This window comes from Halichoerus grypus, chromosome 9 (assembly GCF_964656455.1).
Source record: "Halichoerus grypus chromosome 9, mHalGry1.hap1.1, whole genome shotgun sequence".
NCBI classification, from domain to species: domain Eukaryota; kingdom Metazoa; phylum Chordata; class Mammalia; order Carnivora; family Phocidae; genus Halichoerus; species Halichoerus grypus.
The window spans coordinates 132,652,940-132,666,846 of NC_135720.1; the positions used below are offsets into that span (position 1 = coordinate 132,652,940).

Sequence of the window (13,907 nt, forward strand, 5' to 3'; positions counted from 1 at the left end):
CAGCAGCCCGGCTGCAGGTAGACGCGAGGGCAGTGGCGGGGGCTGGCGTGTGGCGGCTGTGGGGTGAGCGGCAAGCTGGGGAAAGGGGGTGAGGTGGAGCGACCGAGCGTGCCATGCATTGGGCTAGGGAGCCTCTCTCAATTCCACTCCTAGGCTCGGCGTGGGAGCGATGCCTGAGGGTTTGCCCGGGAAGGGTTCGTCGAAGCTTCTCGGGTGTCTAGTCGACGGGGCTGCGGGGGTCCTCCGGACTGGGCCGGGATCGGTCGGCGCCGGAGTAGGCGGGCGCCTGGTGGCTCAGCTGTGGGAGTTTTCGGCTAGCGTCCGTCGGGGAATTACCCGAGGAGCCCTAACTTGTATAAAAGCAGAGTCCATTTAAAGTTGGGCTGGATAGCCTCTCTCTCATTGGTTAGGGGGCTTGGAAAAAAGAGACTCGGCGAGCCCTCGCTGTGGTGCTGCCGCCGCCGCCGCCGCCGCTGGAGTTGACTCTTCTGCTCGCGCTGCTGCTGCAGCACAAACGTGACTTCCAACATTTTTTATTTATCTTTCCCTTTTCTTTTCCAAGATGTAACTACAGATCAGACACTAAGGACCTTCACGTTTCGCTGATGTAGTTTTTGGAGGAAAAAGGGGGGGAGTGAAGGGCGTCGGTTTTTTTTGTGTGTGTGTGTGTTTCGGGGGAAATTTTCCATTATGAGTGTTTTACTAAAGTGAATTTTTTTTTTTGTTGTTTGCTTCGTTCGTCTTTGGCTCTTTTTTTTTTTTTCTCCTTCCCAATTTCGGATTTATTTCAAGGCGAATCGGGCTTTGGGGGAAGAGGAAGAAAAGTCGGATTACAAGATCAACCACCACCAACAACAATAAAAACCACCAGGATATTTTTTTGCAAATTTCTGACGGCTTTAAATTCATGAAGCAATTGTCCCCTTTTGCAATCAGCATTTGGATCTCAGAATGAGCAAGGAAAGACCCAAGAGGAATATCATTCAGAAGAAATACGTAAGTGCTCTTAACAACACATCCTTTGACTTGCAGTTTTAAGCAATGGCTGTGAATGTCAAGTTTATAGATAATTCTGCAGCTGAAGGGTTTTAAACACAGCGTCCGATAAGGCTGTTTCTTTCTTTTCTGAAAGAGGGCTTTTCAGGCAAAGTCGTGTCTGCCTAGTTTGGATGAAAAAACAGATTGGTGTAGCGATACCTCAAGTGAATAAATTGACCTCGAATGACACAACCATAATCTAGTTTTAGATGAAAGGCTAGGGATTTTGGTGGAGCTTGGGGGGCGGGTGGGGGCTGCGGTAATGTAACTAAACTGCATTCTCGGGCGGATTTGGCCCCATATTGCACTTTGCATGCAAATGAGCTTGTGTTATTATTATTAATGTTATTTGGAAAATCGTGTAACCCGTGTGTGTTGGAAGCCCTTTAAGTTGCAATCGAGGGTCCGATTATGGCGATCTTGTTCCCTGCACTGGCATATCAAATTTAATGTATGTGGTCGTTTTGGCTTATTTGGTTCGCAACGTAAATCAGTTGGGAATCATGTTACAGCGAATGCATTTGTTGGGATTGACTTTAATAATGGAACTGGTTTTGTTTAAAAATTCATGGTTTCCAGTTTTAGGGGGAAAACACATACAATATAGCTAATGTTTTTAAGTAGGTACGTGAATACATGTGTAAGTGACTACAAATAAATTCTCCCTGTTAAGTGGGCTTCTGAAATTGGGTGATTATTCAGAGATTTAAATGGCTTGGAATAGTTAAATTTGTTTTGTGCATAGTACAGCTACGTTTTGATTGGCATGGGGAGTGTTTTTGTTTTGTGTATGGCTTTTTTTTTTTTTTAAGTTTGGGGGGAGGGAGGGTAGAGGGGAACGGAGGATTAACCAAATATGCACTCGAGTGATCGGTGATTAGCTGCATGCTTTAAATCAGAGAACCCAATTTTTTTTTTAAAAGCCCAAATGAACATACACTAGGAATAATGCAAAGTTTTATTTAACTCGAGTCGACAAATTGGTGTTAATATTTTCCCTTTTTGAGCAATGTGATGTGTGTAATGGGAGATGACCTTCGGGGCAGTGGTTTTTGTAAAAAAAAATACATTTAATGAAAAAGCCGAATGCCTCTTCCAGAGGGTTGATTCTAATCTAGGCACGTAAACTTCAACTATGAAAGAAATGCAAGGTTAAATAATCAAGCTCAACTTAAAAAAGCTGTTCCCTAAAGAATTTAAGAATTAAAATACATCCGCATTGCAGAGGGCTGGGTAGAATGCAAAGGACTAGTTTAAACTCGGGCTGTAGAAACTGCATGGAGACAACCTTGCCTTGGAGCGTGGACGCCTTCCCGGGGCACGTCCGATCCGGGTGAAGCCACAAAGCAAATGGGGTAGAACTTGGACAAGAACCGCCTCCGCCGCCCCCACCCCTCCCCCTGACCCCATCCCAGACCTCGCTAAGTTGGAGATTGGTGTGGGGTGGGATTTTTTTGTTGCTGGCGGTCAGTGGATTGTGTCGAGTCGGGGCGTCCGGCCGCAAGCCCCGTGGCTGGCGGCGGCCGCGGGAGGCAGAGCACGAGTTGACGCCGGGGGAGCGGAGCGGAGCCCGTGTTCCCGACGTGCTCGAGCCGGCAGCCGAGGGGAGGGCGCGCGGGGGTCGCGGCGGGCTGGGTCGGGGCCGGGCGGGCGCGCGCGCGGCCTGTAGGGGGCGGGCTGCCGGCTCCGGCGCGGGGCTCCGGGCTGCTCGGGCTGCGGCTGCGGCTCCGGCTCGGGGCTCGGCTCTGGCCGGCCCGCGGGCGGGCGGGCGGGTGGGTGGGGCGCGGGGGCGGCGCGGCCTTCTGGGCCCGGGGGAAGGGAGGGGAGGGGGCGGCGCGGTGGGGGGGGCGGGGGCGTGCCGGGGTGGGGGCGGCGCGGCGCACAGCTGCAGCGGGCGCCCCCCGCCGCGCGCACGGCCGAGCATGGCGGCGGCGGCCCGGCCGGCTCCCCGCGGCCGTGCCCCCCGGCTCCAGTGCCGTCTCGAGAGCAACAGGTTAAGCCGGCGAGACGTCAGCGCGCCCCCTCCCCGCCCCCCGGTTCTCCCCCCAGGCTCGCGCCGGCCTTCCCCCCCTCCTCCCTCCGCCCCCCTCCCCCGCTCCGGGTTCCCGGACGCTCCCGGCCGCGTTCTGTTGTCATTGTGACGTCACAAAGGGACGGGCCCGGGTGGAACCTTCTCCTCCTCCTCCGTGACGTCAAAAGTCGGGCGGGAGGTTCCACGCGGCGGGGCGGCCGGGGGGAGGCGGGAGCGAGCGGAGGCGGGGGCCGCGGCGGAGCGGGGCTGCGGCGTGGGAGGAGGAAGAGGAGGAGGAGGATGCGATCGGCCTCCGCCTTCCGCCCCGAAACGCTGCGCTTCCCTGCAGGTGAGCGCTTGGGAGCCTTTGGTCCCCCAACGAGGGCTGCCGACCTAGCTCCGGTTCCATTTAGGGGGTGGGGAGCCGGGAGGAGACGCCTCCTTTCTGCAGAAATGTGTTTCGCCTCTTCTGTTTCCAGGTCGGCTGACGGTGTGGCATTACTACGGTGGTCGCTGTGATCGCTCAGCAACGCTTTTCAAAAAGCAAGGAAACTTTATTCAGGGAACGCTTTGCTTTGTAGGAGGACTGTGTTGTGGATTTGGCCACCTCGTCACTTGAAGTCGTGTTTGGGGTGCCTTTGGGGGATGTGACGGGATGCCTTCCTGGGTGATGCTGCTCAGCAGCAACAGTTGCTCTTTCTGGGAGCCCTGTAATACCGTGCGAGGGGGTGGCGCTCCTCCTCCGCTGTGCCAGCTCTGTGCTTTCTCTTTTGGGGCGGGGGTGGCGGACCAGGGAAGACTCGTCATTGATACGTGTTCTTGGAAGAGCACGGGACAACTAAGTCTCAAGGTACTCTGCGCTTAGTACTTCCGGACGGTAGAACAGGAGGCTCGCAGTCTGAGTCTGTTTAGTTTTCTGTAAAATGGAAAAGGTAACACCTGCCTTTGCCCCTCACTTTTATGTAGAAGGATCCTGTGCGGGAAAGATGTAGAACAGAGTATGCTGCTCTCTGTGTCAGGGGGTGTTACTCCTCGAGCTGGTGGAAGGCAGCACATTTCCTACAATTGGTCTCACGCCTCAGATGCCTGCCGCGTTGCCATTCAGTTTATTGCCTCCGCAAAGCAGAGTTTGGGGGGTGGGATTGTCGATGGCAGGCTTTGGGAGAAATGATGGTTATATTTCGTATTAAATGGTATCCTTGAGAAACTCATAAATTGTAATCTTGTCTTAATTGTGCTGGGCACGACTCCCACCACAATACCTTGAATCACTGAAAACATTTGCTTTCAAAGTCCCAATCCACTTGGACAATAAAAACAGTTACAGGGTGTTTTCTGCCATTTCCATCACTCCACTGGATGGGTTATTTCTAGGGAGAATAACGAGGGTGAAACCCAGGCTTCAACACCATTTGATCTTTGAGGCTTTATAGCAGGTAGGAGTTTGAAATTAAAAAAAAAAAAATCTCTGCCACACAAAGCTCCGAGTCATGTGCTGAGCACACGAACAAATGACCAGTTTGATTTCTAGGACAGCTCAGGCAGAATTTGTACCACTAGGCTGTCAAGTTTTAAGTATCTAATTTTCTGATGTAAAAGTTGCAGTATGATTAAACAAAACTGGGAAAAGTTCACATTACAAGGTTCAAAAGCAGGATTTACTATAATTACAATTACATAAAATTACAAAGAAAGGAGAAGTAGACCAAAATATAGTGGTAGGATTTAGGAGCTCCTTCCCCCCCCCCCCTTAATACCCTTGGGTTATTTCACAGTTCTGAGGGAAAAAAAAACAAACAAACCTTGTACATGTCATTTAATTGCTATGTTTTTTCTTTCCTTCGCTGTTTACATGGCTTTCTTTCTGCCTCTGTCTAGTAGCAGAAAACTTTACTCTTTGTTGCGTAAATGTATATATGGCAGGGGCATTTGAGCGGCGCTTACTATATGCAGAGATTATGGAAGAAAGACTATATAAAGAGTCCAAAGTGTGTCATATAAATTTAAAAGGAAAAAGAAGTTGTGTCCCCAAATAGTCCGACTTACTGTTATCTGCGTGATTATCACTTCATTGTAGACAAGTAGCTGACTTGTGTGTCTTCCATAGTCATCGGCCCACATGGCCACCTGGAATTAATTGGTATTCAGATGGTGTAATGGCGTGTCTTTTCTCATAGTAGGTCACACCACTTCCTGTTGCTGAGCTGGGGGCTATTGACTCACTTCCAAGTGCCTTGGAAATAACTCCGGTGTTAATATATACCTTGCTCCAAAGGTTGTTTAAACTTCTTCTTTTCAGAAAGAGAAAATCTTTTGTTGGAGTATATAACTGGTATCTGTTATGTTCAAAATGGGAACTATTTTCCTCCTTTCAAAGATGACACAGACAAGTCATGTGAAGCCTGGTACATTAAAACCCTTGGTAAAGGCCAAACCGGAATATTTTTAAGGTTTGCCCTTGATCATGATGTTCTTAGGACCCAGGTTCCTGATATTTTTATCTAAAACGTTAAAAAGTTTTGCAGCGTTAAGAAATTTCGTTTTTGGACCTTTAGTTGCATTGTTCCTTTTTAAAAAGAATTTATTTTATTTTATGTTTTAAAGATTTTATTTGTGAGCGAGCGAGCATGTCGGGGGGGGGGCCACAGGGAGAGGGAGGGAGAATCTCAAGCAGAGTCCCCGCTGAATGCAGAGCTCACGACCCTGAGATCATGACCTGAACTGAAACCAAGAGTCAGACGTTTAGTTTAACCCACTGCGCCACCCAGGTGCCCCAATAATTTATTTTTAAGTAATCTCTACACCCAAGGTGGGACTCGAACTCACAACCTGGAGGTCCGAGAGTCATGTGTTCCAGGGACAGAGCCAGCCAGGCACCCCTATTGCATTGTTCTAATCCTGTTAGTGGTCCATCTCTACGTCTCCCCCAGGATTACATAACCATTGTCCTAACCACCTAACTACGTATCCAACCTGCTTGCTCTGTTAGCTGCAGAATATCCTGGCTGTCAGACCCTAGCACGGTGCTCCTGGCCAGTGAGTAGCCCTGGGGTGTGTGTCCCTCTGTCCCCTTTGGCTCCCACCCATAGAAGGCTTGCCAAATGTCAGTTGTTTGTTTCCAAATCTGGTTATTCCAGTTAGACTTATTATTGCAATTACAGTTAAATATTATGTAAACCTTTGGACAAGTGTGGAAAGAGAGTTGGTTTCTTTTTCTTTTTTTTTTTTTTTGAGAGTTGGTTTCTATGAAAACTTAAGTTGACTGTTTTGGGAACACTTGATAAAAGTTGAATTACCAAAAAAAAAAAAAAAAAAATCCGGCCGTTAAATTAGACGTGGGCCCCGCCATTTAAAAAACTCGGGGTAAATTTTAAGGATTGCGTACATGCATTGTTTGGCAAGTGATTCCCTTTTAAGAACCAAACTTCATTTATGCCCAAACTCCCTTCCCAACAAACACACCAAAAAAAGCATAGCGTGGAACACTGAAGAATTCTCAACAAATCTGTTACTAAAAGTACATTTCGGTGTTTAAGTTAGAATGTCAAAAATCTGTATGGATTTTAAGGTTTCCCGCCTGACAGACTTTACGGGAGCTAACCAGCTTCTGGCCCCTATCTCCTCTGATTAGAACGCTTCCATTGTATTTAGCCCTAATCCCCAGGTATTAGAGCAGACGCCCCATCTAGTTCATGCCAGGTGCACAGGTGACTTACAGTGGTCCTGCCGAGGTAACTTGTATTACTTGTAGAATTAAAAACACAGTTGTGTCAGTCACTGGATGGCAGGGGGCAGAAAGATTTGTGATTTTACACCTAATTTATATGGAGTTCAGAAGCTTGTATTTTGTAATCCAGCAACCTTAATTATTGGGTCTCACTTAGATACTGCTGAAGGTTTGTTCCCTTTCAAATCTTTAAACCTACCTGTTAATGGAAAGGAGACCAATTGAATCTCAGTTTCTTAGTTTGAATCAATTTCTCTTTTGTTTCTTTCAATCTCTAGGAGGTAACCTCTGATACCTGCCTCCCCCTCCTGCCCCCCCAGGTCTCAGGTACTTCTCCAGCTGGCCTCCAGTCTCCCTTTTTCTGGTTCCTTTTGTGCCCCTAAAGCCTTTTCCCTGCCTGCCTCATGATCGCAGACTTCCTTCGTTCCAGGAGGTGGGAGCTCCGATGACTTTGGTATTGCCGTTAATTTGTCTGCTTTTTTGTAGACCATCTGAGTGAGGTTTTTCTTACCCTTTTAATTTTCTTGGGACTTCGGTTAACACTATACCTTCTGCCAGCCTCACGCCTTTTATTTATTTTTAAAAATTTTTAAAAAGAATTTATTAGAACGCAGTGCCTGTAAGAGGGAGGGGGAGGGCAGAGGCAGAGGGAGAAGCAGGCTCCCCGCTGAACAGGGAGCCCACTGCGGGGCTCGATCCCAGGACGCTGGGATTGTGACCTGAGCCGAAGGCAGACACCCAGATGCCCCAGCCTCACACTTTTTAATAAGGGAGTTTTCATTCATTGCCGATTCAGGATACGGTCACTAAAAGCAGAGCTGAACCTTGTAGGAAGTGGCAGGGAGGGCTGGATACCCCTTGGCTCCTGGTCAGGGAAACCTGCCTGCTTCTGGGACTTGCTGTTCCTTCCTCTGCTTGCACGTGGCTTGTGACTCTAGTTCTCTGAGGACATCTGGGATCAGAAAGGGTCTGTGTTGTAGGGACGTAGATCCTGTCCCACCGGTGAGGGCTAGGTCCCACCCGAGCGAGCGGCTGGGACGACACATCCTGGGCCTCTCGGGTGTGTGTCTGGGTTTCTTTCCACTTCCACACTGTTTTTGCAACAGATTTTGCTCATCTTGTGAGAACGCTGCCCATCTCTCCTGGGGTTCTCTTTGAAGTTTGAAGAAATGTGCCAGAAGAGCTTGGATTGTAGAAAACCCTGTAGATGGGCCACACAACACCCACTCCTCCTGAAAGCATCATGAAGAGAAGGCCCAGTCAGTTCGGAAATCACCGCCCACATTGGTTTCCATAGTGCATTCACACCAGAAAAAAAGAGGCTGTCGAGTCCATTTTACAGAAGAGAAAACCAAGGCAGAGAGATACTGGCCAGAGAGTTAAAGGCTACATATCTTTTCTCCAATTTTTTGTTCTCTTTAGAAGTAAGATGATCACTGTAGCCCCGAAAAGGGGGAGAAAAGGCCATAACCGGGGCTCTGGGCAGGCTCCGGAGAGGTTTTTTTGCTTAAGAAGGTTGGGGAAGTTAAGGCAGTCTGTCAGCCTCCTGGAACAGAAGGAGTGCGTCCGTCTCAAGTGCATGTTTGTGTTTGTTGTTTTTTTAAACACCAGTTGGTGGAGCTACCCCCTTATCCCCAGCTGGCTGTCTCCTTGACTTCTCATTGGAAAAAGAGCCGAGATCCCAGGACCCCTTGGGACTGGCTGGTTTGTGGTCTGTGTTTTTGTAAGTGTCCCCCCCCCCCCCCTCGGTGGTACCTGAGGCCCTGCTGGGCGCATTAGCTCTCCAGGCTTCCGAGGAAGGAGAACCTGCTTTCTCGTTGCAGGGGCTGTGACAGATCGGCTGGATAATCTTTTTTTTTTTTTTTTTTTTTTTTGCTCTTGTATTGTCGCCCCTGACTTTGCTGCTTAGGGGACTGTGAGGCGCTGGGGAAATCATTTGCCCTCAGTCCTCACCAGGGTCGGGGCCATGCGGTAAACAAAGGCTGCCCAGATATGTTAATGAAGCAGCATGAGTAATGGGAACATTATACATAATTACTCACATAGTCATAGGATGTATGAGGAGGTTAGAAAGGGGAACCCTACTGGTTGAAGTTCTGGAGAGCTGTTTTTGAGGGCTGGTGCTGTCTGAGAGGCCTAAATTGGATTTTAAGTTCTAATTTTGTAAGTCTGTCAAGCTCCACCACCCATGAAGAGGAAGGCCAGTGTACATTGAAATGTCATCACCAGCAGTGTTTAGTTACCAGGAATCCTAGAAGGTTAACAAAATAGCCAGTTTTTGCCCCTTCATCCTCCCAATGCAGCTCTTCCCTCATACACCTGTTTTGTCCAGTAGAAGCAGGAATTTTTTCCCAGCACTCTTATTGGGGGGGGCGGGCAGCGAGAGGGGTGTGTGTGTGGGTCTGTTTTCCATCAGGAGACCCTCTGGTTTGCTGTGAATGAGTGCTCCAGGAGAGTGTGGGAGATCTTTTGGTGCCCTGTTTTATTGCTCTTTTTTAAAAATCCGGGAGGTTCTTGCCCTATTATTTACGAAGCACAATTTTGGTTAGGGCTTGATCTGCAACGGTTATCTCTTGGTTCTCGTTTCTGCCAGCTGTTAAAATGTTTGGTGCCTGTGGGGGCCGAAACAGGTGCCAGGAGGAAATGAGCAGCGATTAGGACTTGAGCATGTGTTTCTTGCATTTATTCCTTCCATAGGTTTGCAGAAAGAGGGCTACTGAATGGGTGCTCATTCTGTGAGGCAGCCGTCGGGTATAGACATGATTAAAACCCGGAGTGTTTTGTGCTTTGCATATGTGCCTTTCCACTAGTACGTGGGCTTCAGTAACACATTCCCCAGATTTCATTCACAGGCTCGTCGTGAATATATAGGGCACGTCTGTGGTAGTGGACAGGATCGGGAATGAGAGCTGAGTTCAAGGTTGGGTCCTGCGTTACACGGGCCGCGTGACCCGTGGGCAGGCCACGGAACCTCGCTGAGCTGCTTCCTCATCTGGAAAACTGGTTCCATGCACCTCCCGGGCTGGTTACTGGGAGAGCCAGTGAGATTTTTGATGTGAAAGCATTTTGTAAATTGCATATGCCCGCACAAACGGTCAAGGTATCATTACACAGTTGGAAATCACCAACCTGGAGACATCGGGCCTGCCAGCAGCCTTCCTAGCTGACTCAGAAATAAATGAGTCAAATGAATTCTCTAGTTTGCTTCTTAATAAACCAAATGAGTAGCTTCAGAAGAAGTCCGTTTTGATGTCCTCTCTTCCCAGCCCCACTCCCTCTGTTTGTTGAAGCTCTCTGTATCATCCGGCACTTGACTTCCAAGCCCGTCAGGGTGGTGAACCAGAGGCAGCTTTGACAGTTGAGATGAGAGTGGCCCCGAATCTCTGCACAAAGATGTTCCGCCCAAGGTGTTTAAACCGGATCTTGGAGCAATAATCCTTGAAATTGAAAATCCGATCATAATCCTTCATTGGCTCCCTGTGGCTTTCAGGATAAATCTAAACCAAGTGTGTCCTCAGCACATCATGAGAAGCCCTTTTTGCTCTACCCTCGGCCTATCCTGGCACCTGTTTCAGTTTAGCAGAGCTCACTCAGCCCCTTGGCCTTTGCACGTCCTGGTTCCTCGAGTGGGTTGCCTGAAGGAGCCCACCCGGCCCTTCTGAGGCCTTGCGGGACAGCCTGCCACCCCTGTCCTCCAGTCAGGCAGGGCTAAGCCCCTTCTCTCTGTCGCCCTGACTCCTTAAACCTATCTCTGGGCACTGGAATCCGTGGTTGCCTGTCTCTGATCCTATTAACCCACCCAGAGGAGGGGCTGAATTTAACGTCAGTACGCAGCTGAGGAAATAATTGTTGAGGTGAAGCTTTTGGAGTATGTCAGATAGTGTCTAGTTGTGGGAGGGAATTGGTATGGCTCTAGGGGAAAAAGATGAACGTAGCTAGCAGAAATCTCTTAGCTGAGAAAACAGAGGTGTCTGGGGCTGTTGAGCGACTTGCCTCAGATCGCACATTTCGTCAGTGACGCAGCCGGGGCATGAAATCCAGGCCCCGATACAGCAGCGGGCTTTCTGTCGCTCCTGTTCTTGGGACACGGTTTTCTGAATCCTGCCTCCTTCCAGGTGGATTCTCAGTTATCCATGGTAACTGCAGTCACCGAGTCGTTTCCATGGGAAAACAAAATCCACAGGTAAGCCCCATACCTCGATGCCAGTAGCACCAGTCCCGTTTTGAAGATGACTTTTTTGCTTCATAAGAAACCCTTCCGTTCGGAGGACTGCAAATGATAAGAACCATGGCAATCGCATACTGGGCATTCCTGCACTTGTGGGGAGATACATAAATACACACACACACACACACACACACACACACACACACACACAGTTTGACGTGTGTGGGTGCATGCTCCTGAGTGATGTTCTGTTATGTGCTTTTTGCATTTATATCTTATCTCGATGATCAGAATACAACACTGCAGAATACAACACTGCAGCGTTATTTTTAAATGGCTGTAGGGCACTTGGTTGATCGCTACCACAGTTTACTCGACCTGCCTGTTCTTGATGGCCTTTTCAGTTTGGGGCCTATTGTGCAAAATGATGTGCCCAGTAGGCCTTTATCTGTATCTTTTCACTTAACTCCCAGATTCCTCAAAGTGGAATTACTGGCTCAGAAGTGCCCATGTTTTGGTTTTGGTTTTTTGTTTTTTGTTTTAATAGGTTGCACGCCCAGCGTGGAGCCCAGTGCAGGGCTTGAACTCACGACTCAGATCAAAACCTGAGCTGCCATCAAGAGTCGGGCGCTGAACCCACTGCGCCACCAGGGCGCCCCAGAAGTGCCCGCTGTTTACAGTGAGAGCCCTGGTACCCCACTGTTTTCTCAGAGATAGGCTATACTCATTGACAGTCCCATGAGCAGTGCATACGAGGCCGGCAGGTTTGTTGGTTTGTTGGCTTTTAAAAACCAGTACAGGCCCTTGTAACTAGTAGTCAAGATGTCCGTTGGGTTTTATTTAAGTTTCTCTTTTCTTTCCTTGTCCTCTCTCAGGGCTTTCCAACCGAACGAGATAAGATAGGTGAAATCACTTTGTAAAACAAAATTGCTCTAAGAACACAGCGCGGTATTAGAACGACTGTGGTCGTGAAGGGTGAACAGAGTATGTGTACTGGTACAATTACATATTTTCTGTTTATGAAATGCTTTCTTGTGAGGCTTGACATGTGTTAAGATGACCTGGAATCTTAATTGTTTTCACGTGTAATTTCAGCCTTGTTTGTGAGGTGGGCTTTGCATGGTTACAAAGGCCCCATTGGGCCCTGGCTTGGCAGACCATTCAGTTACATACAGCTGATATATTCTGGTTGCTTGCCATGCTCTGGCACCAGGTTAGGTGTTAAGAAAAAGGTTATCGTCCTTGTTCTCAGAAAATTTATAGTTTAGTTGACCGCAGGGCTGCAGAATACTGGGAAAAGGGAGCAGGTAGCCTTGGATAGGTGATTTGACCTGAGTCTCCGTTTCTTCATCTATAAAATGGGGAGAATTACACCTTTAATCTCAAGGACATTTTGGAGGACGCAGTGGGAAGCACCATGGGAAGTGCTTTATAAACTGGTATCTAGATTGTATTCTTCTAAGTCCACAGGTCTTCTTGGCTGACATTCTTTGGCCCCAAGGTTGAAGAGGGAACGTAGTGTTTCTGGGTTATCTTCTTTGCTGATTATAGCATGTTCTGTCGTCTGAAGAAGAGGGTAGAAATGAAAATAAAGGGCGCCTGGGTGGCTCAGTCCGTTAAGTGTTTGACACTTGGTTTTGGCTCAGGTCGTGATCTCAGGGTCCTGGGATCCAGCCCCATGTGGGGCTCTGCACTCAGCAGGGAGTCTGCTTTGGATTCTCTCTCTCTCCCTCTGCCCCTCCTCCCCCCAGTGTGTGCTCTTTCTCTCTCTCAAGTAAATTAAAAAAAAAAAAAAAATGAAAATCATGCAGGTGCTCAGCACTTTCCTTCTCGCCAAGACTTGCTTTTTCTTCCTAACTTAAAGGGAAAAATGCAGCCTGCTCTCTACACTGGACACGCTTTGTTCAGATGCTGGATTCCCCACCCCTCCACCCTGGCATATGAGGTCGAGGTGGTATCACAGCGCTGCTAAGAAGCATTACTTTTTGGTGTTTTAAAAGAGTAGTTTTGGATAAACCCCTTTTCCTTTCTTTTTAATTCTGTAGTCAAGATGTCCCTTTAGAGATGTGGTAGAACTTGAACGTTTATTGGTTTTACCCAAATTGCCCCCTTTCCATTCTTGGGCTGCCCAGAGCATGAAAGCTCCGTGTGTTCTATTTTCAGCTCGTAATAATGTCTTGATGTTGGAGGATGAAAGAGCCAACAGGAATGGAAGGCATTGCATAAGGAGCCATGGCCTGGAGTCCCAGTTAAATTGGTAGCACATGGTTTTCATGTGCCTCGAAGGGCTTTGGTCGCGTTGTCTTGCTGGAGCTGCGTCGGCCACCACACCACAAAACTTGGTCCCCGACACTTGCCATGTGACTGCTTTCATATCGGCGATTCTGAGTGGCAAAGGCCAGCTGTCTTTGAAGCCAAATGAACAGTGGACTTGGTTTCTTTTTTTTTTTTTAAGATTTTATTTATTTATTTGACAGAGAGAGACAGCGAGAGAGGGAACACAAGCGGGGAGTGGGAGAGGGAGAAGCAGGCTTCCCGCTGAGCAGGGAGCCCGATGCGGGGCTCGATCCCAGGATCCTGGGACCATGACCTGAGCTGAAGGCAGACCCTTCGCGACTGAGCCACCCAGGAGCCCCTGGACTTGGTTTCTTAACAGTGTGGAAAGCCTGAAATGTTGGGTGGGGCCCTCTATAGAGCCATTCCTGTGGGTTTATTTAGGAATGGGGTTGGAGGGGCTTGGTGGGGGGCCAAGGAAACCATCTTCTTGAGCCTGATGAGTTTAGCCTGGTTTTAACATTCAGTTCTACCAGCCCTGCAGCCTTTTTACTTGGACTCCTCGTTGGTTGCTCTTTTTTGAGGCATGTTTATTTTATGTATTGACTTATAGATACCGCACCCTCATTCCAAAAAGGATTTAAGGCCACAATGAGCAGTCCTCCTGGGAGCAAGTAATTTTTGCTTTG

General features: G+C 48.6%; 1 protein-coding gene and 1 long non-coding RNA gene across 3 annotated transcripts in view; both read left to right on the top strand.

Moving 5' to 3' along the window:
• Positions 1 to 365: 365 nt before the first annotated feature.
• The window catches only part of JARID2 (jumonji and AT-rich interaction domain containing 2), a 249,764-nt gene continuing 236,222 nt past the window's right edge, over positions 366 to 13,907 (top strand). The window contains exon 1 of one of the 2 annotated variants that reach the window (XM_078055716.1): positions 366 to 996. Coding sequence is in view for 1 of the 2 variants with exons in the window: in XM_036087225.2 (XP_035943118.1) it covers positions 952 to 996 (45 nt within the window). In the remaining variant the exon portion in view is untranslated. The remainder of the gene's footprint in view (positions 997 to 13,907) is intronic. The other variant, XM_036087225.2, reaches the window with a different exon arrangement.
• On the top strand, positions 3,296 to 3,980 carry LOC118532606 (uncharacterized). Its single transcript, XR_004915799.2, has 2 exons — positions 3,296 to 3,398; positions 3,529 to 3,980. It is a non-coding gene; the product is annotated as an uncharacterized LOC118532606 (long non-coding RNA).